General features: G+C 38.0%; 1 protein-coding gene across 3 annotated transcripts in view; it reads right to left on the bottom strand.

Moving 5' to 3' along the window:
- The window catches only part of Zip48C (Zinc/iron regulated transporter-related protein 48C), a 245,670-nt gene that overhangs the window by 35,483 nt on the left and 183,737 nt on the right, over positions 1 to 26,450 (bottom strand). For all 3 annotated transcript variants that reach the window (XM_090415478.1, XM_090415479.1, XM_090415481.1), the window contains 2 exons: positions 23,220 to 23,318; positions 20,855 to 21,013 (listed from right to left, as the gene is read on the bottom strand). In XM_090415478.1, the coding sequence (XP_090271604.1) occupies positions 20,855 to 21,013; positions 23,220 to 23,318 (258 nt within the window). The remainder of the gene's footprint in view (positions 1 to 20,854; positions 21,014 to 23,219; positions 23,319 to 26,450) is intronic.

Genomic DNA, 26,450 nt, shown 5'->3' with positions numbered 1-26,450 from the left:
AGAAATGTTTTTTTGTTTGTTTTTTAATTGTTGCTCTCCCTTTATCTGTTTACTTACACAAATGGAAATGGAGAGTAGCTTGGCATTGGCAAACTGGTGCAAACGCAATCAAACTCACGCATCCAAGCTGCAGAATGGAGTTAACAAAAAAAAAATCATGCGTTTTGTTTCACTATTAATGACTCCGCCTATTCTTGAATGACCTGGACATGACAGTTTGAGTTTTCAATCATTTAAAAATACTAAAAATAGCAAGTTTGTGAAACATAATTTGAAATCTAAGGTTAACTTTTTCTGGCCAATTGGGTTTTCCTTTATTGGGTTATCCAATAAAGCAGATATTTTTTATTCTTAAATATTTGCTAATTAACAGACACCCAGAGGTGGAAGAATACGTATAATTAGTACAGAGCTTCAAGGAGAGGAAAAACGAAAACATGAATATAATGTCTGCTTTGTGACGCATGATTTAAGTAACCTAATGTTATGATGAGTCTTGGCTATCAGGAACCTGTGTTCTGAGGGTCAGCTTGTCTACTTCAAGGAAAGAGAAACACATTTCTTCACCTCAAAAAAAAAAAAAAAAAAAATTAAAAAAAAATCGAATCCAAACCTTGCTACTTGGCATGGAGGGAACTTATCCACTAAGACACGGAGGCCCACTTACCAATTGATAATAGGTGTTGATCAATGAAGTTATGTGTGTAACTTGTTCACTTTCCCTGAACGGCTCGCCCCTTCCGAAAGCGCAGGCTAACAGAGGGGACCTAGATACACAATTCCTGAACACCCACCAAAATACGCACCTTCTTTATCTAACCTTTCATCTGCGTACAGTCCCAGGTCATCTCCCTCTGCCTGTATTCCTTTGTACGATCCGCTAACCATTTCCAGCAGCTTCATCACTACCATACCATCGGGGAGGGGGAGAGGGAAGAACACAGCCGTAATTCCGACAAACCGGTGGTACTCACGGGTCCACAGGGCGCGTTCCAAGAATCTCGACGCAGGAGGTGTGGAGTGAGCCGCCACACCCCGGCCCTGGGGCAGTCTCGTTAATCTGTTAAAAATGGCTCCCTCCTTGCCAACATTCTATAAATCTGCCAACCCAACGCACGTTCTCGCACCTATCCCCCCGCGTGAGGACAAGAACTCCCCTCTAGGCCGCAAGGGGTCTCGTGTTTACAAACTTCCCACAGATCGCAAAGGATGGACGGGGAAGACATGAGAGGGGAGAATGCGTGGTGGAATGTTCCCGCGGGCCGCTCCATTCAAACATTCCGCCACCGACGCCGCCGTCATTTCATTCATCCTTGCCAACCCCCCCCAATCCCCTTCGAAATGACAACGACCTTGTACACCATCCTCGTCTTCTTGACCTCTGCATGTGACCTGACCTCATCGTCGCTAAGAACACACAGCACACTTGTGAACATTTTCAAACGTAAGATAAGTAAGTTACGGCACGATAGGGTGAGACGCAGTAAGTGCGTTGAAATGAATGAGATGTGAAGAGCTAAGAAATTTTCGATGTCAACGGTAATAACGCCAAATGTGTGAAACTATGTCCACTTCACACCCTCTACTGGACATCTCCCTCGGTCAACATCCTCTCAGCTCTCTCATAAATTGTGGGCGCTTGAAAAAAAAAAGAAAAAAAATTCGGAATATCTTTGTGCTCAGGACTGACAGGAGATATTCACAACATCATGCACCCAGGCAATAAAAGACAAGAGACAAGCAATTCTGTGACAGCCATGTGACTTTTTCGCCGCTGGATTGTTTCATTTGCCGCACTCTTTTAACACATATGCAAGATATGTGAGAAAATACAATGAATTTTGTCACCCATTCTTCAAAGAGAATGTGTAAAAGTGGAAAATGCCCTGCAATCTCATATTATTTCATGCGAAATAACCACAAACCGCCAACTCATCTAACGATTATTAAAGCATATTATAAGATTGTGCAGTACTAGCGTCAGATCTTGTGGCTAAGGAAACAAACTTTATTGCCCCATTCTTTACTTTCTTTCTTTCTAGTTTTCATAAATTTGTCGACTTAGAGATATCCAGGAAGCAAACACACCTATGGAAAATTTATACGACACGCCTACCTACATAACACCATGGACTTCACGTAATCGCATATCAACAGATTCCGCGGCACTGGAACTGGATTTTGGATCAACATTCTTTTCTGTCTTTGCCTATAATGTATACCTCGTCATCATTTTTTGCCTAATTTATTTCTCAGATAATTAACATCCCTGGCTATCTCAAACCATCTGCAGTGTCTTTCTTCTTTTTTTCGATACTACTACTTTTTGTTTTAAGCTTCTCCTGTTTATATTCCTTAACTGAATTCGTCCAGTAATCATACAAGTCCCTTCACAGTGCAGTCAGGAAAACACGTGCCCTTTTGATTGGAAGGTTCAATATTTGAATCCAGGCGAATTAACCAGCCAGAGAGACGGCCGTTTTATCTCGTGGAAAATCGAACTGTTACTAAAATAGAGAGGAACAAGTGATATATCTTCTTGTAACAACTACGTCTCCTTGCCAAAACACCTCTCTTGACATAATTACTGCTACTATTGCTGCTCGCACTTCGTTGATTTTTAGATATCAGCTAACGCCTTTTTGTTCGTATAGGGAGTAAACGAGGCCGTTTTTTAGCCCTATCTAACTTTCGGAGACTGCGTGGGCAGTTCAATCTCCACTGGTAGCCAATCAGAGATAGCTGACCCAAGGCTATCACTAATTAATCGGCACGCAGTGAAGAAGGCGGCTAGTAAGTGCGCCATCTGGTGGTCCCTAACACAATATATGTAATGTCTGAAAATAGTGCGAGTTCGACGACCGCTTTTCTTGAGTTTACGGGACGAAAAACCCGAGTTTCCGGGAGAAAAAAACATGCTAGCCCGTGCCAGAGATCGACTAACTCTGGAACCGGTCGAGAAAATGCGAAAAAGCTCAAGTCGGCGACTAGATTCTAATGCCTTTCGTCGTGCGGTCAAGCGCTGTAGAGTGCAAACACCACTTCTGAGTGAGCTACACAGGCATTTCTAATTTTTAAATAAATAAATAAATATTCGGAAGGACCTGATAGGAGATGTTCAACTGTGCAAAGATAAGCAAAACAATCAGGGATGATGCCACTGACATACGGCACTTAACAAAATGATCTGAATAACCTGGAACAGTCGGCAAATGACAATAGCTATCAATTCAATGTTAGTCAAGTTATGCATTTTAGCATGATGAGATTTCCAATGGCATATTATATTGGTGGGATTATGTTACAAGAAATTCATGAGGCTAGAGATCTTGGAGTATTTGGTGGATAGGAAACTGAAATTCAAATGCCAGAGTGCAAAAATTTTAAATACAACTGAGAGGATAATTGCAACGTTGAAACGAACTTTAGCAAGTAGAGAAAGGAAGTAATTTTGCCTCTTTAAAAGGTCCTCATACAATCGCACCTGGACTACTGTGGATTTGATCTACAGGCTTCGGAGGGCATAAAGAAACTGTGAAAAAGGTGCAAAGAAGAGTATCAAAGACGATATCGAGATTATGGAATGTAAATTATCAGGAGAGAGAGAGTTTAGAAGAAAGAGGGGCGATATGATAGAGATCTATAAACTTCTGAATGGATGTTATATATATTAGCTGCTGAAATTTTTCGTCATATGGAAAGTGGGGAGAGGACAAGGGAATATTTGTGAAAGTTAAGCTTGTACTGTTAAGAACGGGATGAGAGCTAGATTTTTTTTTTTTCCCCTCTCAGAGCAGTGAATGAGTAGCACAATTAGCCTGTTGAAGTAGAGTAGTGGGTGCATCCAGTGTGAATGAGTTTAAGAGAAGGTATGGCATCTGGTGTGGAATCTACGACCTCCCTTGAGGTCTGATAATAATAATAATAATAATACATTAGTAGTCCAATATCTGCGCTTCCTCAAACCTTTAGTATAATAAAGATCCCAGTATGAATTATTTCACTGTGGATTGTCCTACTTACTTAAGATCTACCTCATACTTTTCATATCATAGAGAAATAAGTAGCAACTGTTCCTGATATGGCTAAAGCATTTTATGTAAGTTCTCGCCTTAAGACCCGTGTTTTCTAATTGGCTTTAGATTTTTTATTTATTTATTTTATTGGATGCTGTGTGTGATGATAGATATATATTTTATTCTCGAACTTTGCAATTTATGCTGAGTGTTACATTACTGAACTCACTATCGTCTTTTTTTTACCAATGGCTTTCTCCGACTGAAAATCCTGTTCAGCTAATGACAACTAGTGACATTGCAGGGATGGTATGCGCTAGGGAGACTAAACCAAATTAACAATCCTCCAATCATTTGCTATATGTATATTATTCATTTTTGGTGACCCAAAATAAGAACATGATTCATCTATCAACTAAAATACTCGGCAATTCTCTCTACTCACTCAACTTTTTGCATCTTTTCTTAGCTAGTTCTCCTTCCATACACTGCTGAGATGACCTTTCATTACGTTAATTCAGATCATATACAAGTTTTTTCCGGACGCCTTTCACAACCTCGTATCCACTCGAACTACAACACTACTAAATAGTAAGATCTGATATTTTCACACCTAGATAACTGTTTTCAGATATCTGTTGTGATCATGTTACAAAAATTATCCACATTGGAATAATGGCCGTCATTCTCCACTCTTCAAAATTCCTGCCCAATATCCAAGCTATGGTTTACAGAAGTGTATTAGGGCAGTCGAAGGTTAATTTTTTTTTTTTTTTTTTTTTTAAATTCGTAAGTGGATTGAGACATTGCGATCATTATCAGAGATAAGCCTGATTTTGTCCATCTTTACCTAGCCCGTTGCACTACATATCTCCTGTCAACTTCCGCGAGAAAGACATCAGAAGAATCCTCAACGATTTGGAAAACAAAAGGCATCTGTTCCTGTTGATATCCCACCAACAGTGCTCAAGAAATATGAGCACTGAAGTAATATCTATAACTTATTACCTACATTATACTCAACTAGCACCCACTTCACATCACAGAAGCAAGTCCATATACAGCCAATTCCGAAAAAGGAGATTAGTGCGTGCCTACCATCAGATTATCGACCTATTGCATTCACCTCACTAACGTAATGGAGGAGATTATCAACAGTCAACTTCTTCAACACTAGAGGACTGTCAAGTAATCAGTGACCACGAACATGGATTCCGCCAGTCAGATTCCCAGCAAATATATGACATGGAAAGGATTGCAGAAACCTGCGCTGTTGCACTCGACATTTTCAATGCATTAAAAGTTACACCGAGGACTTCACAGCAAATTATCTTATGGTCTTTGTAACTGGATTGCCAGGTTCCTTTCACATCGTTCATTGAGTTAATGGTGGAGGGTGTTTCTCTTCAGATTGTCCTACTAAAGCAGGTGTTCCTTATGGCTCTCTTATTTCACCCATTCTCTTCTTGATATACGTAAACGGCTTCAACTCAAACGTGTGCTTCGAAAATACAATTGTCTTTTTTAATTTTGCTAGCAAAAAAAAAAAATCCTTAATTTTTCTTAGTTTCGCTCAAGACGTTACTTTTCATTTGTCCGTACAAATCCGTTCGACCTTGAAATACTTCTCTCCCATTTATAGTGCACCTAAAACTTCTAAAAATTATTTATGTTGTTCCGAAGAGGGCATTTCGGCTAAGTGATGAGCCCCTTTCTGGGAGACTCGTCAACCACTGTTTCATGGACGATCGCTTTTCCCGGTCTGTTCTAGAATGATATTTCTACGGGTGCTATTCATTAGAAGTAGCCTCCATCATTCTCCCCATTGATATATATACAAGAAAAACTGTCACTGAACCTAGTATTCTTATTCATCTTTCATTCCATCTACCTCGATTCTGTGCCTTTCCGTGAAGTATTCCCTAAAGACTATTCTTCAAAAAGAACTTCAACAGATTAGTTTCCTCTTGCCTCCTGCCCACACATGGCATTAACCTACTATACGCATTGCGGTTCTCTTGTGTGTGTGTGGGGGGGGGGGGGGGTAAAAAATGTTAACAAAATTATTTTTGTTGTCAACCTCTTTATTCTATTGATTTCGACTTTTCAATTTAACGATGGCTCAGCTTGATTCAGACAAAAGTCGGTAAAGGTGGCTCTGTTATAAACTACTACTCAACTGCAACGATGTCCTTACAGAATAGAAAAAAGTTGGGCTGAAAAGTTATACACGCAGTTAACACTGGCAGTGATAAGACACGAACATTAAAAAAAATTGGAAGTGATTGTATATGATAACCATGAAGACTTAAATAAGCTTCATTTTAAATAGGAATAATCATTAAGCAGGTTAACAGTTTGTCGGCCTGGTTAGCGTATCCGTTCTTCAACCAACAGGATTCGAACAAGCTAGTTCGAATCCTGCTGTAGGCATGGATGTTTGTGATTGTTTCCAGGTGGTAGATGAATGTCATCACCTTCTGTGAAACCGCTGAACTCGCTTACTGGAGGCCTGAACTGGCGATTCAAAAGGTTCTGTGTTTGGTCTTTAGAGCAGGGTTTCTGAATTCTGTTAAAAATAAACACAAAATGTAAAAAATTAATAAAAGCAGAAAAAATCCTTAGCCCATTCACAATGCTATAGGTTTTCAACCTTTCATAAACGGGAGTCACATAAAAAAACAGCAGCATAATTTATGGTAGTTCCAATCCAATCCTGTGGCCTCCTCTTTAAGAGGGTTGCAGCTGACGAACAGTCCGCTTCCATGCCTCTCTATCTCTTGCTTCTGAAAGATTCTTGCCTATCCAATCTTTGATGTTGTCTTTCCATTGAAGTCAGGGTCTTCCTCTCGTTCCCTCCACCATCCCCTGCAATACTATTCTGGGAAACTTTCCAGAAGAACCCTGGTCAAATTTCCTGCAAACGCTATTTATCTTCTTTGGATAAAGAGACTATACTAGCCATATAGTCTCTTTTCATTTCGAATCTTTTAAGAACCTCTTCATTACTCACTCTTTCAGTCCAGCTGATACGATCCATTTTTCTCAAGCACCACATTTCAAACGCATTTAGTCGGTCACTCATCTCCTTATTGATCGTCCAGAACTCGCATCCATACGTCCCAGATCACTGTCTTGAGGATTCTTACTTTTACTGTTTGTTCAGATTTCTGTTTCCTAATATGTGGTATATTTGGAAAAATGCTGCTTTTGCTTTTTTAATTCTGTTCTTAATTTCATAATTAGATCTACTGTCTTCTGTTATCCAACTCCCAAGGTATTCAAAACTTTTTACATTTTCTATTCTTTGTCCGTTCAAAGTGATTTCCATCCCATCATTTCCTTTCCTTGAAATCTTCATCACTTTTGTCTTCTGAATGTTTATTTTCATTTTATATCTCTCATTTCCAACCCTGTTCAGTCTGTTCAAAATTCTTTGCAAGCCTTCCTTTGTTTCGCTCATAAGTACAATCTCACCTGCATATCTTATATTATTTATCAGATGTCCGTTTATCCTTATTCCATCCTTCAGATCTTCCAAGGCTTCCCTTATTATCCATTCACTACAGACATTAAAAAGGAGTGGGGACAACCCACACCCTTTCTTATGGGGATCCATTCAGTATCCTCTCCTTCAAATCTGACCCTGGCTTCTTGAATTTTGTATATTCTGAACAAAATTCTCATAATATTTTTATCTATTCCTATTTTATGCAAAATATCAACTAAAACAGTGATTAACGTTATTGAAAGCTTTTTCATAGTCCACAAATCATAGATATATATCTTTATTGCACTCGATCATTCTTTCCCCCAATATCAATAGTGCTGTGATAGCTTCCCTGGTTCCTCTGTTTCTCCGGAAACCAAACTGTGCTTCATTTAATTCCCTCTCTATCATCTGTTCCATTCTTCTATACATTATGTTGATTAGGACTTTTGCAAGGACTTATGGCAGTTAAACTAGCGTTTTCTACGAGTGCAGCTTTCCCTCCTACGCCGCTGATAATCTTACATTATGTTCCTTTGTTTCATTTGCACGGTCTGGCTGACTTTATGGACAGTTTTCTGCTCTCCAACACACACACACACACCATGGATCCAAATTCCATTATGGTATCAATGTTTGTAAATGTCTTCAGGTAGAAATAATTTTTATTCCTCGGTGTGAGATCATCTGCTGCTCTCTAGATGTCTGTAGTGGCGTGAGCAAGTTCCGTGTGTTCTCCAGAAGAGGGTTTCTCGATTACTTAATATCCCCACTCACGATACTCATGTGCTACGCTACGTATTTGCAACCTTTCGTGGGTGAGAATGACAAAAATAAATAATATGAACGTCTACAGTATTTCAAGGCAGTGGGGCACAGGAAATGGACAAAAACCCAAGAGAACTGATGGAATTAGTACTGTTCTGTGAAATGTCAACTTCTTTCCTTTTACGCAGGTAGTTTTTTTTTTCCCTTTGTGTTAGTTTTTCATGATGATCCCAACCACAAAAAGTTGTTAACCTTATAATAAATAAAACACGAAAATTTCCTAACCTTATAATAAATCTGGAGTCCTCTCCAGATTTATTATAAGGTTAGGAAATCTAATACCCTGTTCTAGAGACAAAACAAACTTGTTCAATCGTCTAACACCTAAAAAGAATAATTCTGCAAGCACAATGGGATTAACTTGGCTGCCTTTCTTCGCATTCCACCGAAGAAGTTCACGAGGGAGTGAATAGACTATAGAATATCTTTCTCTGACCTTAAATATTGATCTGATCTAAACCCTTCTCTGCTGAGTCTTATTATCTTCCATACTCCTCTTATCTTACACAACACCTAAATCTCTCAACAAGAAGAAATTTATCTTCTGGGGATAAATTTAATCTCTCGGGCCTTTCTCCTCCTAAAAATATTACAAGAGTCCCCTTCTCAGCAACCAGCAAATAATTAAATCGTGTGTAAACCGCAAATCCATTCAGCTATGGAGCATAGTGTGATGTTCACATACGAGGTGATCTCATGCTTAGATAGGAGCTCCAGAAAACTCTAGGTGAAGATCAATTAATCTGTTTAATGACTAGGATTCATTCTCCTTTCTTTCACACACACTGTTCCTTTTTTCCTACGCAACTATTTTCTATAGATTCATTATAAATGTTCATCCCTGTTATAGTTAAGTTCTCAATTTTCTTCCAGATCCGGCGACCAACCACTACATTCAAATGGGACAGATTTTCTTTTTTCTTTCTCTCTCTACCACTGTACTAATGAAGAGAAAATTTTCAATCAAAATTCACAAGTTATTGCTTTCTGCCTCATCTCTCATTCGTCCCTGATCCTAGTTCACAACAAGGTAAATCACCTTTAGTATTTGCGACAAAATCCCAAAAGACTGTTTCGAGTTACTTTTTTCTGCTACAAATTCCGGATCTCAGCTATGGAGTATCCCTATATTTGGGAAAGTGTTCCCAAATCTTAAAAATTCTAGACTCTGCTAAATAAGACTGATTAATGCATAAGCGAGCATCTTATTATTAATCAGAATTAATTTTTTTTTTCGTTAATTCACAATTAGAAAAATAATTCATCCTTCCTACTCAAAGTTTAGCTCATCCATGTTTCGAATTACGGCCGAAACAACTAAGGCTAAGGGCAGTGTAGACAAACCAGCCGAAAAGCGCACGGGTGCGCTCTTTCGGCCGGTTTGTCTGTTTCGCGTAATGAAAAAAACCGAGTTTTCGGAAAGGAAAACCTTTCTGCTTCCGTATGGGACTCTCTAACTCACCGTCAACTGAAAAGCTCTTATAAAGACGCTTCGCGTTCGAAACGGAATTCGAATCAGATCTTTTCACAATTAAGAGACATCGTCGGTACCAACCGAGCTACGGAGGCACGTCCATCTACGGTACTGACTTTCCGTTGGTTTTCAATATTTTGAATGTGGAAATGCTAGTGTTCTAAACGTCAACCTCACCCTGCTGTGATAATCATAAAGTGGCAGCTTTTCTTATATCTCTTGATGAAATTCTATGCTATTTCAACGAAAAGGCGTGACTATGTTCCGACGGACACGGAAACATTAGGTCGAAATATCCGCAAAACAATAGATTGAGATATGCCGCGCTGTCCTTCAAGTGGGTCAGTTTAACCCAAGAACTGATCTACTTAGTGAACGTCCCAATAAAGCAGATAAGGCTACGAGGCTTGCGCATTGCTGTAAGTTGCACATGTTCATTAGCAAACACGTTGGTTTCGCAGGAAGAAAAACCCCGAAAATGGCTAGCTCAGCTTCGGCTGAAAGGACTTCGGGTTTCAAATTCTTGGCGGAATTAACCCAGATCTTTCTGACCAAATGATAACTTTCAAGTGAGCTACGAATAATCTGGTGATGAGGTACATTTATTTATTTATTCTAAATTTGCGCCATCTGTTGGAACAATTATGATATTATAAACTCTTTTATATATAATAATCAAAAATGCTTTCTCGGTTATTTTACGTTTTTATTTTTAAATAATAATAATATCACACACAAGAGACCGCGAAACCTATGACTTCCGTGGAGGAAATTAAGAGTTAGTATTTCTTGTAATATTATATATATTACAAGCAGCATAAACACGGTAGGAATACCAAACTTTTATAAACACATACATACATACATACATGTCTTTATAAAAGTCTGGTGGTATTCCCGACTTCAATTCATGTAAACTCAAAGAGCACCAAGAGGAGATATTGCAATGTATCCTGAAAAAGTAAAAAGTGGAGATTAAGAGCTGTGGTTTCCGTTTCAACTTATATTGTAATGGAAACACGTTTTGTATTTTAGTAATGTTATAGTTCATGTTAGCATTTTATTGTATTTGTTGTGCATCCTAAGTTACAAGTATCTGTGACGAAACTAGCAGATTTTTATTTCATTTTATTACATTATTATTATAAAATAAACCCAATGTATTTCCCTTTTACAATTCATATAAAATTAATTTATTTAATTATAAAAATAATTTATAAATTATACGCAAGAAGAGTTCTGATGGAATTATGCCACCTAGTTTTTATTTAAAACTCCCATATTCGGCAAGAGTTTAATTTTCCCTCAAGAAAGTTATCCGTTTGAATTTCAAAACGCTTATATGAGACATTTGAAATAAACGAGAGAGAGAGAGAGAGAAGTGCAATGGTAATGGCCATCCCACCCATTACGAGGCATTGTAAATTTACAGCACATTAGGATTAGGTATTGTGGGGTGGATAACCCAGAAACCCAGCTGTAAAGGGACTTTTTCAAGTCACTTTACACTTCCACTTAAGGGAAGCTGTGGTCTCAACACCGGGCGATGAAAATCATTGATTATCTAAATTGCTATCAAATTTCTTTCCTCATTCTTAACTTGTTCCTATTAAAGCTCATTTACAACTCACACCTGAATACGCGAGAAGGGAAAAAATCTATTAAAGGGAATTAATAAATTACAAGCCGCTATTGCTCCTCGATTTTAACAAAAATATTCACTTGAAGTAGTACGGGATTTCAAATTATTTAGTGTTTTTTTTTTTTCAAGCTCGACCCATTCGGGGAATTCACACTTTGGGAACTTCTGTTATAAATGCTTCTATATACAAAATGAATAAATAAATAAAATAATATATATATTTAAGACAAGCCTTATAAACTCCAAGAAGCTATACGACCTCATCAATCGTAGACTTTTACATTAATTAAAAAAAAAAAAAACAGACTTAATAATGATGGAACAATTTTAATAGAAGGGCTACTCTTAAATTGTAATACGAAAATATCAATTAAAAATCAAAAGGAACAAAAGAGTGTTCTGTATTTCACAAATACTGTAATATATCATGTCTCCTCAGTGTGTTTTACTTAGTAGAACGAGTATAACTGTGATGTTACTCTGGAACATTTGCGCCAGGTACCGTAAATTTAAACTATACTATTCTGGCGCGAATAATCAAATACGACGCTGTAGATATAAACAATTAATTAGGTCACAATGAGGAGATTTTTATAAACACTCTGGATATATTAAAACAGGGTTCTCACACACCCACATCTGTCAGGGGCACAATCTCTCTCTCTCTACTTTGACAGCGAACGACTATCAATTCCATGAAGGAATTGAAGAACCCCGTAATTTACACATTATTCTACATATTCCATACGAAGTGTTATATACTTCGTAACCCTGCTGCATCATTTGCAGTCCTCTCTTTCCCTTGTTGAATAAACCAGCCCTTAGCTGCAGATATGACTTCATCATCTATGGTAAATTTTGTTCCTTTCAAGTGTTTCTTTAAATTTGAGAATAGGAAAGAGTAAGATGGAGCTAACTGATGAGGCAGATAATAAAAGCCCAAGTTGTGTATTGTCTGTTGGGTTTCATGAGCAGTGAGCAGGTGCGTTGTTATGCAAAAGCAACATGCCTCTGCTCAGTTTCCCGTGGAGTTTTTCCTTCAGTATGCCTCCTTCAATTCATTCAGAGCATTTGAATAAACTGCTGCTGTAACAGTTTCATCTTTTTTGAAGTACTTGGTAAGGATTACACCATCCATATCCCTAAACACAATAGCAAGAACCTTCTTTCTGCTAACTTTTAGGTTCGGAACTTCTTTGGCCGTAGAGAACCTTTGTGTCTTCACTCCATTGACTGTAGTTTGGTCTCTGGGTCATAGTGATTAAGTTATGTTTCATCAACAGTCACAATGTGAGCCAAATATTTGCATCTAATTTTTTCTCAAAATGACCCAAAATCCTTTGAGATGACAACACATCTCTTTTAGTCGACATTCCAACATTTGGGGACCCACTTCGCTGAGAGCTTTTGCATATCTAGATGTTGGTGGATAATGACCTCCAACTCATTACCTGGATATCTTCAGAATCTCTGCAATGTTTTTGACTTGTACTCATCTTTCATCAAGGATCATAGCATGTACTGCATCGATGTTTTCAGATGTGATCACCGTGGAAGGTCTTCCTGACCCGGGAGCATCTGTTATCTCAGGGTGCCCAGTTTTAAACTTGGCCATCCATCTGGCAACTATTGGATATGCTTGGGAACAGTCCCCTAAAGTCTCTCACAAAGTTTGGTGAATCTCAGTTGCGGACTTTTCTTGCAGCATAAAAAACTTGATGACGCCCTGCACTCCTGTGTCTTCGAATTTCTTCAAAACATCTGACATGTCTTCTTATATATTCTAAAAGAACAAATTATTACAATTTGATGAAGCATCGGGGTTAAAGGACTTCAAGATATGTTCTTTCTTGTGGTTATATCAGTTGCTTTAATATCATTTTTGTTTTAGGTGTTTATCAGAACTTTTCAGTTCCCTCCCGTCGTATTAATTTTATGTAGCTATAAAATGGATACATCTCCAAGAAAGCGTTCAAAAATATGTCAGTGAGTCATTCTTTATGGATTTATTTCTATAAAGACCTTTTTGATATGTACTACACAGCATGACAAAAACTGTTTCTCAGCACACATCCATGGATCAAAGACAAATTGCCAATGAGTGCGTGTAGGTTTAGGTGCTGTTCATGTGATTTTAAAGAGGTTTAGGAAGACGAGTCCTTTTCTCCAGATAGAAAAGAAAAATGTGTGTGAAAAAGGAAAACTACACATACTCAAGATCATTTACTAGTTACGAAAAGCAAAATGAATCCAAGATTTTTTACTATAGACTTAAATACAGATTCGACAGCTAGTGGGATTGTTTCTGACATGACAATCCGTCGAATAGTGTTGAAAGCAGAGGGGACTGCCCACAGACCAAAAAAAAACTGTTGACGAAGGATATGCAGAAAAAGGTGCTCCAGTGGGCAAAAGTGTACAAAGATTGGACTGTTGAGAAGTGGAAGAGGGTCATATTCTCAGATGAGAGCCACTTCTTTGTCCAAGGGGAGCGAGTGTCATATGTTCGCGAATCAGCGGCTGAAAAGACTTCTCCTGCCCACTTTCAAAATGCTCCTAAACACCCAGCTAAAAATATGTTCTGGAGTTGTTTTACACATGACAGTCCAGGATCTGGAGTTGATGGAATGATGAAAAGTGACCAATACATAAAAATACTGGAGAAAGGAGTGGTCCCACAGATCTAGAAAGACAAAGAATTCATCTTCTAACAGGATCTCGCTCCATGCACATACTTCAAAAATGTGTTCTACGTTGGTAGAGTCCTAGCCTAAGCAAATTAATAAACTTGTTAAGAACAGAGTAGTACATATAAATTATCAAGTAAAGTTGGAGTTTAATTTTTGTACTTATTTTCTTGCGAAATTAAAATTTTTCTTTAAAATGTGAGTGTTCGGATTAATTTGTTCGCTACTGTACCATATCAGCTTAGCATGTGCAGCTGTTTACTTGATCACAGATAATTTTGTATCGGGTCGGCAGATTCAAAGTACTCATGTATTCCTTCTTAACAAATCGGGCTACATAATGCAAATTGTTTATATTTCGCACTTTTATATTGGATATGTTTCGTACTGTTATATTTCGTATATTAGCACTCCTATGTAGATCTGAGTCATCTCGTAAGCGTTTCTCTGTATTCAGACACGCCTCTTCTGATCCACTCTGAGATGGGCTAAATCTTTTCGATACGGAATCTCCATCCCACTCTTTGTCAAGGATATTATACACTATCTGATCAAAAGTATCCGAACCCCCCCCCCCTCTGTAATTCGTAAACTGACGTCCAGATGTCATTACGACACTCTCTTACCTCATTTACCGGTGCAAAAGGGGACACGGAGCTGTGTGTTGTTCAGTGGTAAGAAGTATGAGCAGAATGGCTAGGTCAAGGGAGCTCAGTGACTTCGAATGTGAACTAGTTTTTGGTTACCCCATCAATAAAAAATCTGTCAAAGACATTTCAACCCTCCTCAAGATGCCCAAGTCTACAGTTGGTAACGTGACTGTGAAGTGGAAACGTGAAGGCACAACAAAACCACAGTCGGATTGGCCGCGTTTAATGACAGACAGGGACGGTCGAGCGTTGAAGGTGGTTCGTGGAAATCGCCAGACATCAAGTGAAATAATCACCCGAGAGTTCCGCAGTGCTACTTACTGTCCGGCCAGCACCATGACTGTGCGTCTAGAGTTAAGAGGAATGGGGTTCCATGGTCGAGCAGTTGTCCATAAACCAAATATTTCTCCTGTGAACGCTAAGCGCCGCCTGCAGTGGTGTATAGAGCGACGTCACTGGACAACTGGAAACGTGTGATTTGGAGTGATGAATCAAGCTTTACCATGTGGCAGCCAGATGGGAGGATCTGGGTGTGACGAATGCCTGGAGAACGATTCCTGCAAGCGTGTGTAGCGCCAACAGTGAAATTTGGAGGAGGTGACGTTACAGTGTTGGGGGCGTTTTTCATGGAATGCACTTGCCCCTCTTAACACTACATGGAAATGAGGAAGGGTACAAGGATATTTTGGCCAGCTGTGTACTATCTACGGCAGAAGATCAATTCGACGATGACTATTGTCTGTATCAGCATGACAGTGCTACCTGCCATAAAGCAAGGTCTGTGAGGGAAAAGCCAGTCTGTGGATGTTCCATTTCTGGAACATCCACAGACTGGCCGGCCCAGAGCCTTGAATCCCATAGAACACCTTTGGGATGAATTAGAATGCCGACTTCGCTCCAGACCCCAACGACCCACATCACGAAATGCTCTGGCTACAGATCTTCAGGAAGAATGGGCTGCCATTCCTCCAGAGATGTTCTGACACCTGGTAGAAAGTCTTCCAAGCAGAGTTAGAGGAGCTGTAATAGAAGCAAGGGGTGGACCCACCCCGTATTAATGTCCGCTACTAGAAAGTGTGTTATAGGGAAAGTCTGATTACATTTAGTAGGTAGGTATCCGGAATACTCTGATCAGATAGTGTATATCACCTTTAATAAAGTGATATACACTAAATAGTAACTAATTTTAACTGAAATTTCTGTGATGCTACTCATGACGGAAGAAATTTTGGCTGGCATGCTCGTGTTGTAGAATTTGCTCCTTACCTTAAAATATATCAAAACAATATGTGGCAATGTTGTTTACTGATCAAATAGATAGCCACTTTATCATCCACTTTAAATAAATTAAACGGGTGATAAGTTGTTCGACGAAAGTTCAGTGATATACACTAATCGGAAAGAAGTCAACGGACACCATGGTTCCAGGAAAACACAGCCATGGCGCATACCTTAATAAGATGTAGGACACCTTTCGCTGCGATGACTGCAGCAATCCTACGGGGCACATTTTCCACAAGCGTATGATAGCGATGAATAGGGATTTTAGTCCATTCTTTCTGTAGCCATGTAATGAGGTCCTGGACTCTTATGGGGAGAACGTCTCTTGACCTCATCCGACGGTCCAGTTCATCCAACAGATGTTCAGTAGGGTTGAGATCAGGGCTCTGTGGAAGTCAGTCAATATGGTGACGTTCATGTCCACAAACCATGCAGTTTCAGCAAAGACAACGGTAGGCTGTCTTGCTGAAAGAGACAATGATCAGTTCCATAGAAACGCTACAAAGTAGGAAGCGTTGCATTGTCCAGAATTGTCAGATACCTCTCTGAGTTCAATGTTCGTGGCAACAGAGATTTGAGGCAAAAACAGGATCATACATTATACTGCCACCTCCGAATTTCATAGTTAGGGTTACGTATACTGTGGTAAGAGACGTTCACCTGGCATCCGCCACACCCGTCCATCTGCTCAGTAGAGCGTAGCGTGATTCGTCGATCCATGACACAGATTTCCAAGCTTCCACCTCCACTGTACACGCTCTTTACACTACTGAAAACAAACCACACTGCATGTTGGTTCGGTAATATGGAGCTTGCATATTGCAGTCCTACCGTGGAAAGCCATGTTGTGACCCTCAGTTCTGAATGTTTTTGTGCATATGCATGTTCCAGTCGATGCCCGGAACTCCACATTCAACATGTCGGCCGAGAATGGCGGTTTTTTCATATTATCTTTCGTAGCATCCGACGGTCATGTTTGATGAATGTGGTGATATCATACTGTGATATCATAGTTCCATCTAGTGGTGATATCATACTTCCATCTCAGTATGGTATCACTGATTATTGACCTGAGATGGCCAAGTTTGTCAATAATTTGCCGAACAGATAGGCTTGCAACATGGCATACTATCACATCGCCTCTTTCAAACTCCGTCAATTCCCTTCTAGTTCACTTCATCCGACACAGTTGCAGAGACTTGGGAGAACCATATTTCTTCAACTTATACTAGCTACCAACACGTGACTCGTTACATGGCACGATGCACCTTGCCCATGGGGTGTCCGTTGACCTCTTTACAAGCAGTGTATGTATTGCTGTATTTAACAATGAACCATTATATAACTTAATTTAAGAATATACTAGTTTAATTTTGGAACTTAAGGACAGTTCATTCCATAAAGCCTCACAGCTTATTAGAAAAAAGACATACAAGGTAATATATGAATTTGTTTTGTAGTGGAGTTCTTGGTAATGCAGTAACTGGATACACTTAACAGTTAAAAACATCCACGTTGTTGTTGTGTTCTATTTCACACGAAGGTCGGTGTCCTGCTTGTATTCACTATCCGTTCGCGTCTTTTTCTTCATATCGAATATTTTATCTAATTCTAGGATACTCTTGGTAGTAGATGAAATATGCTGGCCAGTTTACTTAGTTCTTTTTTTTTTTTCTTGTTAGTATTAATAGCTGGAACATCGCATTTTAATTATCCCTATAATTGCTTGCGAATTCATTTCTGGAATTTTGCATGTGTATTTGGAAACGGATTTATTTTTATGCGAGTTTCTCAAAATGCATAAGCACTTTGGAACGATGAGATTAATTTGTATGTCCGTACGCAGGCTATTCCATGACTAACGGTGTATTTAGGTTGCAGATAACAGACTATATTTAACTTTCACTGCCCAGTGTGAGACCAACTACCCTGCATACTGGAAGTCTGAAATGAAATGACTTGAAAAATATTTCATGTTTGGTTTAAAAATTAAGGTTTCAGAATTAATTAACTCTCACAATGTCTTAAATCTCGGAATTTGCTTTGCAATTGCAACTTCTCGAGATCAGTCTCCTCTCGCTCAGTACAGCCACAAGATCTTAAGAAAATTAGAAGAATGTCGCTCAATGAAGTCTCCATTATATCTAAACCGAATCATTATTGGAAAGGAATATGCAGCATCCTCTTTCTAGAACAGTGGAATGAGAGAAAGCATCCTTTTGCCCACAAATTCTGGCATTATAGAAGAAGAATAGAAGTGCTTGTGATGAACCAATATTAGATGAATATCCCCTTCCAAGTGAAAAAATATTCATCTAATATTGTTTAAAGCGAGATGGAAGAAGAGTTTGTCTTTTCTGGAGGGCTGCTGAAATTAAGTATTCTCTTCCAAGCGCTTCAATCAGCTGAGTCAGATAATTTTAAAGCTGTTGAGTGGGTCTTTCTTCAACGTGGCACGAATTGACTGATTTCCTTCTGTTTACCATTGTATCTTCTCCAGTCTAAGGAAGTGCTCATTCCGAAGTAGAAGGATGCATCTGCACACTCCGATTACCGTTTCTCCCGTTCATTCTTTCCTCTTCTTTCTGAATTTCAACATCAGAGTAAGTTTATGACGTCTAGATCTCTAGAAGACTTTCTTTGAAAATCGTCCTTCAAACTATATGTTACAGAATGTCCATAATATTTCTTTTCCTATGTTTCGGAGATTAATTCCGCAAATTCCTTACTACCGCCCTAGACTCCAGATCGACGTCCATTGCAGAGTTTTACGAGTATGCGCCAATGTGATTGTCTCTTTTCTTCAACTGTGTCACAAATGAGTTTCTTCGCTCTCTTTGAAGTTATGCAGGTTAATCATTTAACATCTGCTGATGATTTCATACGCACGGCCTAGCACAATCGACTTTTTCAGCGTCGAGACCTAAATATCAACTTGAAGGAATCGAGAACGAGAGTAGAGGTAAGAAACTGAAGGTTGAAACTGAGTTTTAATTTCATCTCCATCAGAGTTCTGCGGGAGTAAAAATACCTTGATATTTTCTTTATCATCTCTTCGATCTTATCTCTCTCACCTTCGAAAAATTCTACTTAAACCTCAACAACAGTTATTCATTTTTAATTAGTTCCTTTTACCTGGACTTTACAGTTGATCACAGGTGAGATTACTTCTCAGTATTGTCAAGGACAGACACTGCCGTTCAAACAACGTCCACCCTTGGTTACGTCTTCCTTATGAAGGCCAATTAGCATTTTTCCATGCAATGGTAAAACATGGAGGTCTTGGGATTCTCCTTCTGCAATGGTTACTTCTTAGTCTACACGTTTATCACGATCGAAGAAACTTTACACTTCCACTTGGCATTAAGTCTTACTACTTCTAGAATTGCATGTAATAAGCGTGATTATTAATATAACTCAGAATGGGTGTTTAATGGAACAATGCCGATTACGAGTGCCTCGGATGAACAAACGAGGCGAGCAAATATATAGATTTAATGAGACGAAAATCAATCAATGATGAATAAGTCGTTATCGAAGTACAGGTAGTGGATTCTCACGTGTATAATAAAAAAAAAAAAAATCAAATGAAAAATCTTGATTTATTTATTGGCAGTTTCGTTACTTACGACAGCAACGTCCTGGTTTCAAAGTTAGTCACAAAGAGATATTTACAGAAACGTATATAAAGCTTACGATACATTGATCAAAATGGTAAAAGGGAAAAAATTACAAAGTTGTTGAGAACGCTGAAATAGAAAGAAGGAAGCTACTGTTGTTCTTTACAATTTTACAAGATCTTGGTAGAGCCTCCCCAACTCGGATATTATCGTCGATGCCTTTCAGCTGGAAAATTCCAAGTTTGAATCTTATCTAGGAAGCGAAGAACTTTTATTAGTACTTTTCAATCGAAGATGAGTTAACCGATCTCATACGAAGTTAACTGGGTTTTGCCTTCAGGAAACTAGCAAAAACAGAAAAACTGGCCAAAAAACACACACACGCAAGTAATAAACATAATAAACTGGCTTCACAGCCTTAGTTTCTTCAGCCATAACTCCAAACAGCCCAAGATCATGACCACTAATGCGCTCAAATTTAATCCACCTGGTTTCCAACGAATGAGAAAGTGTTGTCTATGTGCCTATTACGTACATAGGCAGCTCATAACTAAAATAATATCAACATTATGGAAGTTGACTGGGAATGCGGTTATGAATTTTAGAAGGTCGAATAAAAAAATGAAGTGGGCAGAACCACAGACATGCAAATTAGTAAGGAAATGTTATGGTAAGGCCGTAGGATAGATTTACTATAACATGGTGAAGTGGGCCAGAATTAATTTGTAGCGAGAGGATGTGATGAACTGTAATGCCAAAAGGGGGGTGGGAATGTTATTTAGATTACACGTATGCTAAAATGCGCGTATTATTTTTGTAATGTGATGTGTTGTCTCGGTTGTTTATAAAAGCGACAGTGAATAAGTTTTGTCTATTAGCACAAACGCATCTTGTGTATTCCAATAGACAAACGACTAAGCTAAGGAGGAAAAATTATTTCCGGTTCACCCCAATCTTGGAGTAACAAATTCTGCATCGTCAAGACAAAACAAGCTTATTAACGTTATCACTTTTATTTTGCTAAAAATTAAAGACAGAAGAACAATTTCATCCGGATACAATTACATACTGCTTATCAAAGGCAAATTACAATATATTAACTATACGTAATAAAGCTACTATAAAAATGAAACAGTATATAGTTAAAAAAATTCTTCAACACTTACTGAGTTTGTGCCTCTGGAATGATATCATCTACTACTACGTAAATCATCGCCCCAGCAGCAAAGGCCAAGGCATATGGAAGCATAGATTCGGCCACAGTCACAGCTACACATCCTACTAATCCTGCTACCGGTTCCACCATACCACTCAGCTGTCCATACCTAAAAATAACAATATCACCTTCCAGGTGGAGCAAGGTACTTTGCAACGCAACATAAATGCAAAACATATTATTATTATACTTATACCTTCGACTACATTTTGGTACTACTTTATCTGACTGTTTCGTTTCTACTAACCCCATACCGCAATGTATTGAGCATTCGTGTACATTTCAATTAACTTTCAATTATGCATTCTTTATTTGGATAGCGACTTTTGACAGGAAAAATGTCTAGTATCTTTCTGATGTTATTAATGTAAGAGACATATTGTAATGTTTATATATCTATCACACTCTTGGGGGACCCTGTAACCCCTAGAGAGCGCGTCCCCTGGGTGACGGATAGGGGAGTCCACCATGTGTGTGTGTATATGTTACCGCTAAAGCTCAAAAGCCGTTAATGTGCACATTACCTAGCTAATCTGCAGATTGACTGATTTGCTCCGTTAACGTGCGGAATCAAGAGTTTTCCGCATTTTACCTAGGTAATGTGCACATTAACGGCTTCCGTATCGTTGAAGTTCAAAAGTTTCTCTCATTTCCTTTCCCTACTCCTTACCCCCTCTCCCTCCACTTTTAGTTTGGTTTCGCCAGTGTCATATGTTTTGCAAATTCATTTCCTTAATTATAATAATATTTTAAACAGTTTGATTCTTTGTATTATAGTTTTTTAATTGATTGATTCTATCAACTAATTTGTTGATTGTATTAAATTGATTCTTTAGATATCGAAAAATAAATAAATAACATTATGTTAATTTAAGCGTACAGAAACGTTGCTGTTGTTCCAGCAAAGATCTTATTTTCACTTTAACTTTAACGAGTGCCTAGTAAGTAATGTGCAGATTATCTAGGTAATTTGCAAATTGCCTAGGTAATTTGAGAAATGAAACAATTTTCCGCAAGTTAACGGATTACCCTAGTGTCTGCACAATACCTAGATAATCTATAGAATAACTGATTTCTGCACTTTAGCGGTAACATATATATATGGTGGGGTGGTCCGAATATACTGAATAAGGTCTCGTGGGCCATAAGGGACAATCATCTTGATTGTAAGGGAAGCGGCACTCCCATGGACCCCTAGCTGGATCTATCCTCTCCTTCTACTTTGAAGAAGATCCACTTACTTTAATCTTTCCTATAAGGCCTTATGAGCCAACTCTTCTTATTTTATGACTCTTATGCTATTAGAGTACTCGAGGGCCATGGGGTCTTTTCATTTCTGGCCTTACAATTATGCCCTCTCTATAAACCTTACTATAATTCTTCTATAATCTACTCTTTCCCCTTCAATATACCCTATTCCTCCTATGGGTTTAAATTCGGAAGAAGGCTAGTTCAGAAGCCTTAAGGTAGCAGCCCTACCACTGAACTATTCCATCGACAGGCTAGTCCCCTGGCATGGAGAACATAATCCTACTTGTAAGCTGACAGAAAAAGATAATCGGATTGAATCTATGGGAAACGACCCTGGAATGGAAAAGGTAAAACAAAAATGGAAACGACAAAATATAATACACATAGCAAACTGGAATGTAAGAGGAATAGCATATAAAGAAATAGAATTAGACCAGTTATTAAATGAAAGAAATTTTAAAATAGCAGTAATCACTGAAACAAAAAAGAAATTAAAAGGATGTACGATCACATATGAAAATGAAAAGGATATAAACGTAAAAATTGCAAAATATTTAAAAATAACAGGTGTAATTAATTCTATATTTAAACCAAACCTAGTTCAAAACCAAACCAGACTAAAAGTATTATACAATACATTAGCCCTACCAGTCTTAATGTATGGAAGCGAAACCTGGACAATAAAACAAAAAGATAAACAAAGATTAACAACAGCAGAAATGAAGTTTGTGAGAAAAACTGCAAAGTATACCCTATTTGATCACAAAAGAAACGAAGATATTATGAAAGAATTAAACCAAGAACCAGTAATTGAAAAAATAAAAAAATATAAACATAAATGGATGGAACACGTTCAAAGAATGAAAACAGAAAGATTACCAAAACAAGCCTTAAAGACAAGCCATTAGGAAAAAGAAAACCAGGACGTCCTCTTAAACGATTCGACGATGACTTCTAAGGCCGGAACAGGCCATGCTAGGCCTAAATCCTTGACATGCATGATGATGATATATTTATCACTAAATTAATACTCGTTTTAAATTATAATAATAAGAAATTCTTACCAGAAGCTTTTCCATCTCGACACTCCTGCACCCCTTAATGGAAGACTAACAGCAAGGCCTTCAGGAAAGTTTTGGATTGCAATGCCAATCGCCAAATTCCTAAACAAAGTGAAAAACAAATAACAGATCCAAAACATATTCGTTGCATAAATTCCAAAAAAAAAAAAGAAGTATTTCACAATTTTTTGTACCCATCTCCAAACATAAATACGTTTTTTAAAAACACGAGGTTGACTGGAATTACCTCGGAAGCAACTAAGGCGTCTTATATAGCAACTAATCTATATAAAACGGGTCCCATGGCCTTAGTTGCCGTTTTGCGGGATAAAAATCAGTTTCCGGTGAAATTATTTTATATCAGACCCACATACGAAAGATCACAACACATACTCTCTTACCTAAAAAAATTTTATTCACGCCCTACGCAGGATTCTAACTCAGGTCTTTCATAAACTGAAGAGGAAATGACGAGACATCCGTACAATCGGTAGACTGTCAAATATTTTGTCAGTGTACCGATTGTTTCAGGCATGACGTCTACGAATCCCTTTGGAAAGCGGCAGCACAGCTAAATAATTGTTTTCATGCCTAGAGGCCTGGTAAGCAGTAAGTATTTATTTCAACAGATAACAAAAATATTGAAATGCGCAGGCGTGATCGGCATTCATTTACACTCAGTGAACCAATTCCAGTGTGCGCACTTTTTTTTAAAGAGATTCTTCTTCTTGGGTGTGTCAGTTGGAAGATTGGTTAGGATAGCAATGCTGCTCTGCAATCATTATAGAACAAGGTGTTTTCCCAGCCCAACAGTAAATCTTTGTCTGCAGTTTTCACAGATCTGAGTTTTGAACCTAACCAAAGGTCTCTATCGAAATGAACGGACTCTTTTTTAAGAAATATAAAACGTATAATTAACTCATGATTGTTTATAAAAAAATATTCGGCCACAGTATTTATATCGAGCAGTGAAAGTGCTGATAATAGTTTGTTCTGTCTAACATAAAGAACATGCTTTACATTATCCATTCTTCTTTCTAAGCTTACAACGTCACTGAAACCTGCGATACATATGAGAACCACACAAATACTAACTTACTGTAACATTAATCAATGGCTGCAGAGCAAGATTGTAGCAAAAAATAAAAAGATTCCCTATACTCTCAAAATTAATTTTCACTTTCCAGTTTTCCTATGCTCCTTGAATCACAACTCAAAAAACACAAGAAAAATTAATTTATTAAAAAAAAAAAAAAATCATGGAATTGGAAAAGAAATCTAATTTTTTCCTTACAATGAGAATAACAAATCAATGAACATTTTTCCGAACCACACAGGAAACCACAGAGGAAATGGCTTTTTATCAGAATTTTGTGTCCAAAATTTAACAGCCGATATTCGGCCTACTTTTATGCGATTTCACAAGAGCTGTTTCTTTCTTGTCGAGATTTCCCCCCTTCAATTTACTAAGGATAATAAATAAAAAAATCGCTTTCTTGTATGACAGTCTGTTTTGTCGTTTTCAAAATATTATAATCAAAAATCATACTTAACATTTTTTTTTTCGTTTTGAAAAACCAAGAATTCAAAGAATTCATTTGAAAAAACAAGAATATATTTCAAGTTTACTTGAAATATATTGTTGGTAATTTGAAACATGAATTGAGAAAATAATTAATCCTTCTCGAACTGTCATTTAAAAATTGTGTTCATTAAGAGAGAGTGAGAGCCAAACAATTCTATGTTAACTGTTTTTGATTTTTTTCCCTCCCAACTTTTTTCAAGCTACCACTGGCCTCCAATAAGCAAAAGAGTGATCTCTCGTTGGACATTGATAACCATTTACTACCTAAATATTCACAAGCATCCATGCCCATAGACTGTTGGCTGGACAGAAAACATGCTATCCAGTCAGGCAACCAGGCTGGCTAATGAGTGTATCAGGTATAAAAATCTATGTTGACAAAACGTCTGAGATAGTTTCATTGCAAGCTATAGATTTATTCGGCACGGCGTACAGACAGGACGGTGAATGCGATTCAGTTTTAGAAACAACCACAGCAAATTTTGAAAGCGTTTCTGTGAGATTCGAAATAGCCCGTCATTAGTAAATGCAATGAGCGAAGACTGGAACATCAGGATTGACATATCGAAAAATTTTGCAATACCGTATTTACAGTTGTTATTTTTATCTGTAAATAGTGGAATACAATTTGCTTTCATTTATCCTTCTTGGAATCATAAAACCGCATAATTTCGATAATGAAGATGTAACAAAAGTCAACTCATTCCCAGTATCAGGAGCTTTTAATGTTCGAATCAGTCATTTTATAGAACTCACTGTAATATTGCTAAACATGACTGTTTAAATTCACAGAAAATAAGGCGAAAGATGACCTCACCCGCGTCACCTTTGTGGCACACCTCCAGTACTCAGCAAATTCATTACCGCGACGCAATGAAGCGATCTGCAAACGGCTACGATACGTGCTTATTTTATGGACACGTATCGTAGCTAGTCACTATTATCAAATAATAGTGACTAAAAGTCATGATTTTATGATAGAAAGAATAAGAGACACTAAACTAGAATCCAATAATCGATGCAGTGGAATTTACTACAAACTAGATGCTCAACCAGGATTCCACGTATAGTAGTTCCTCCCCTTATCCGCGGGGGATACGTTCCAAGACACCCCGCGGATAGTACCGAACCCTATATACGCTATGTTTTTTTCCTATACATACATACCAATGATAAAGTTTAATTTATAAATTAGGCACAGTAAAAGATTAACAACAATAACTAATAATAAAACAGAACAATTATAAAACATACTGTAATAAAAGTTATCTGAATGTGAATGGAATCTTAGCAAACTCAGCACACTTTTTTTTAAAGGCTTCTCTTTGGCATATCCGAATTGCCAGCATCACTACCTTTGCACTTTGGGGCCATTATTAAGTAAAATAAGGGTTACTTGAACACAAACACTGCGATACCGCGACAGTCGATCTGACAACCGAGAACTAACCATAAAGGCGTGCAATTCCAGATATTCTTGATTTCCGCAAAGCTGCAAGGTTCATGTAGCTTTTTCCACCTTTGCAACGAGTGTTGCCCTGGTGCTGAACTACCTCTGGGATCAGCCGAATTGCCTATTACTAAAAGAAAGAGCCATAAGGCTTCATTTCGGCGATGTAAAATTGCATAGGCAAAGTTGATATTAGATT

This window comes from Typopeltis vanoorti, chromosome 3 (genome assembly GCF_054136105.1).
Source record: "Typopeltis vanoorti isolate ZY-2024b chromosome 3, IOZ_Tvanoo_1.0, whole genome shotgun sequence".
Taxonomy (NCBI): domain Eukaryota; kingdom Metazoa; phylum Arthropoda; class Arachnida; order Uropygi; family Thelyphonidae; genus Typopeltis; species Typopeltis vanoorti.
The sequence above is the reverse complement of the archived record's forward strand: the minus strand, read 5'-3'. Positions and strand labels throughout refer to the sequence as shown.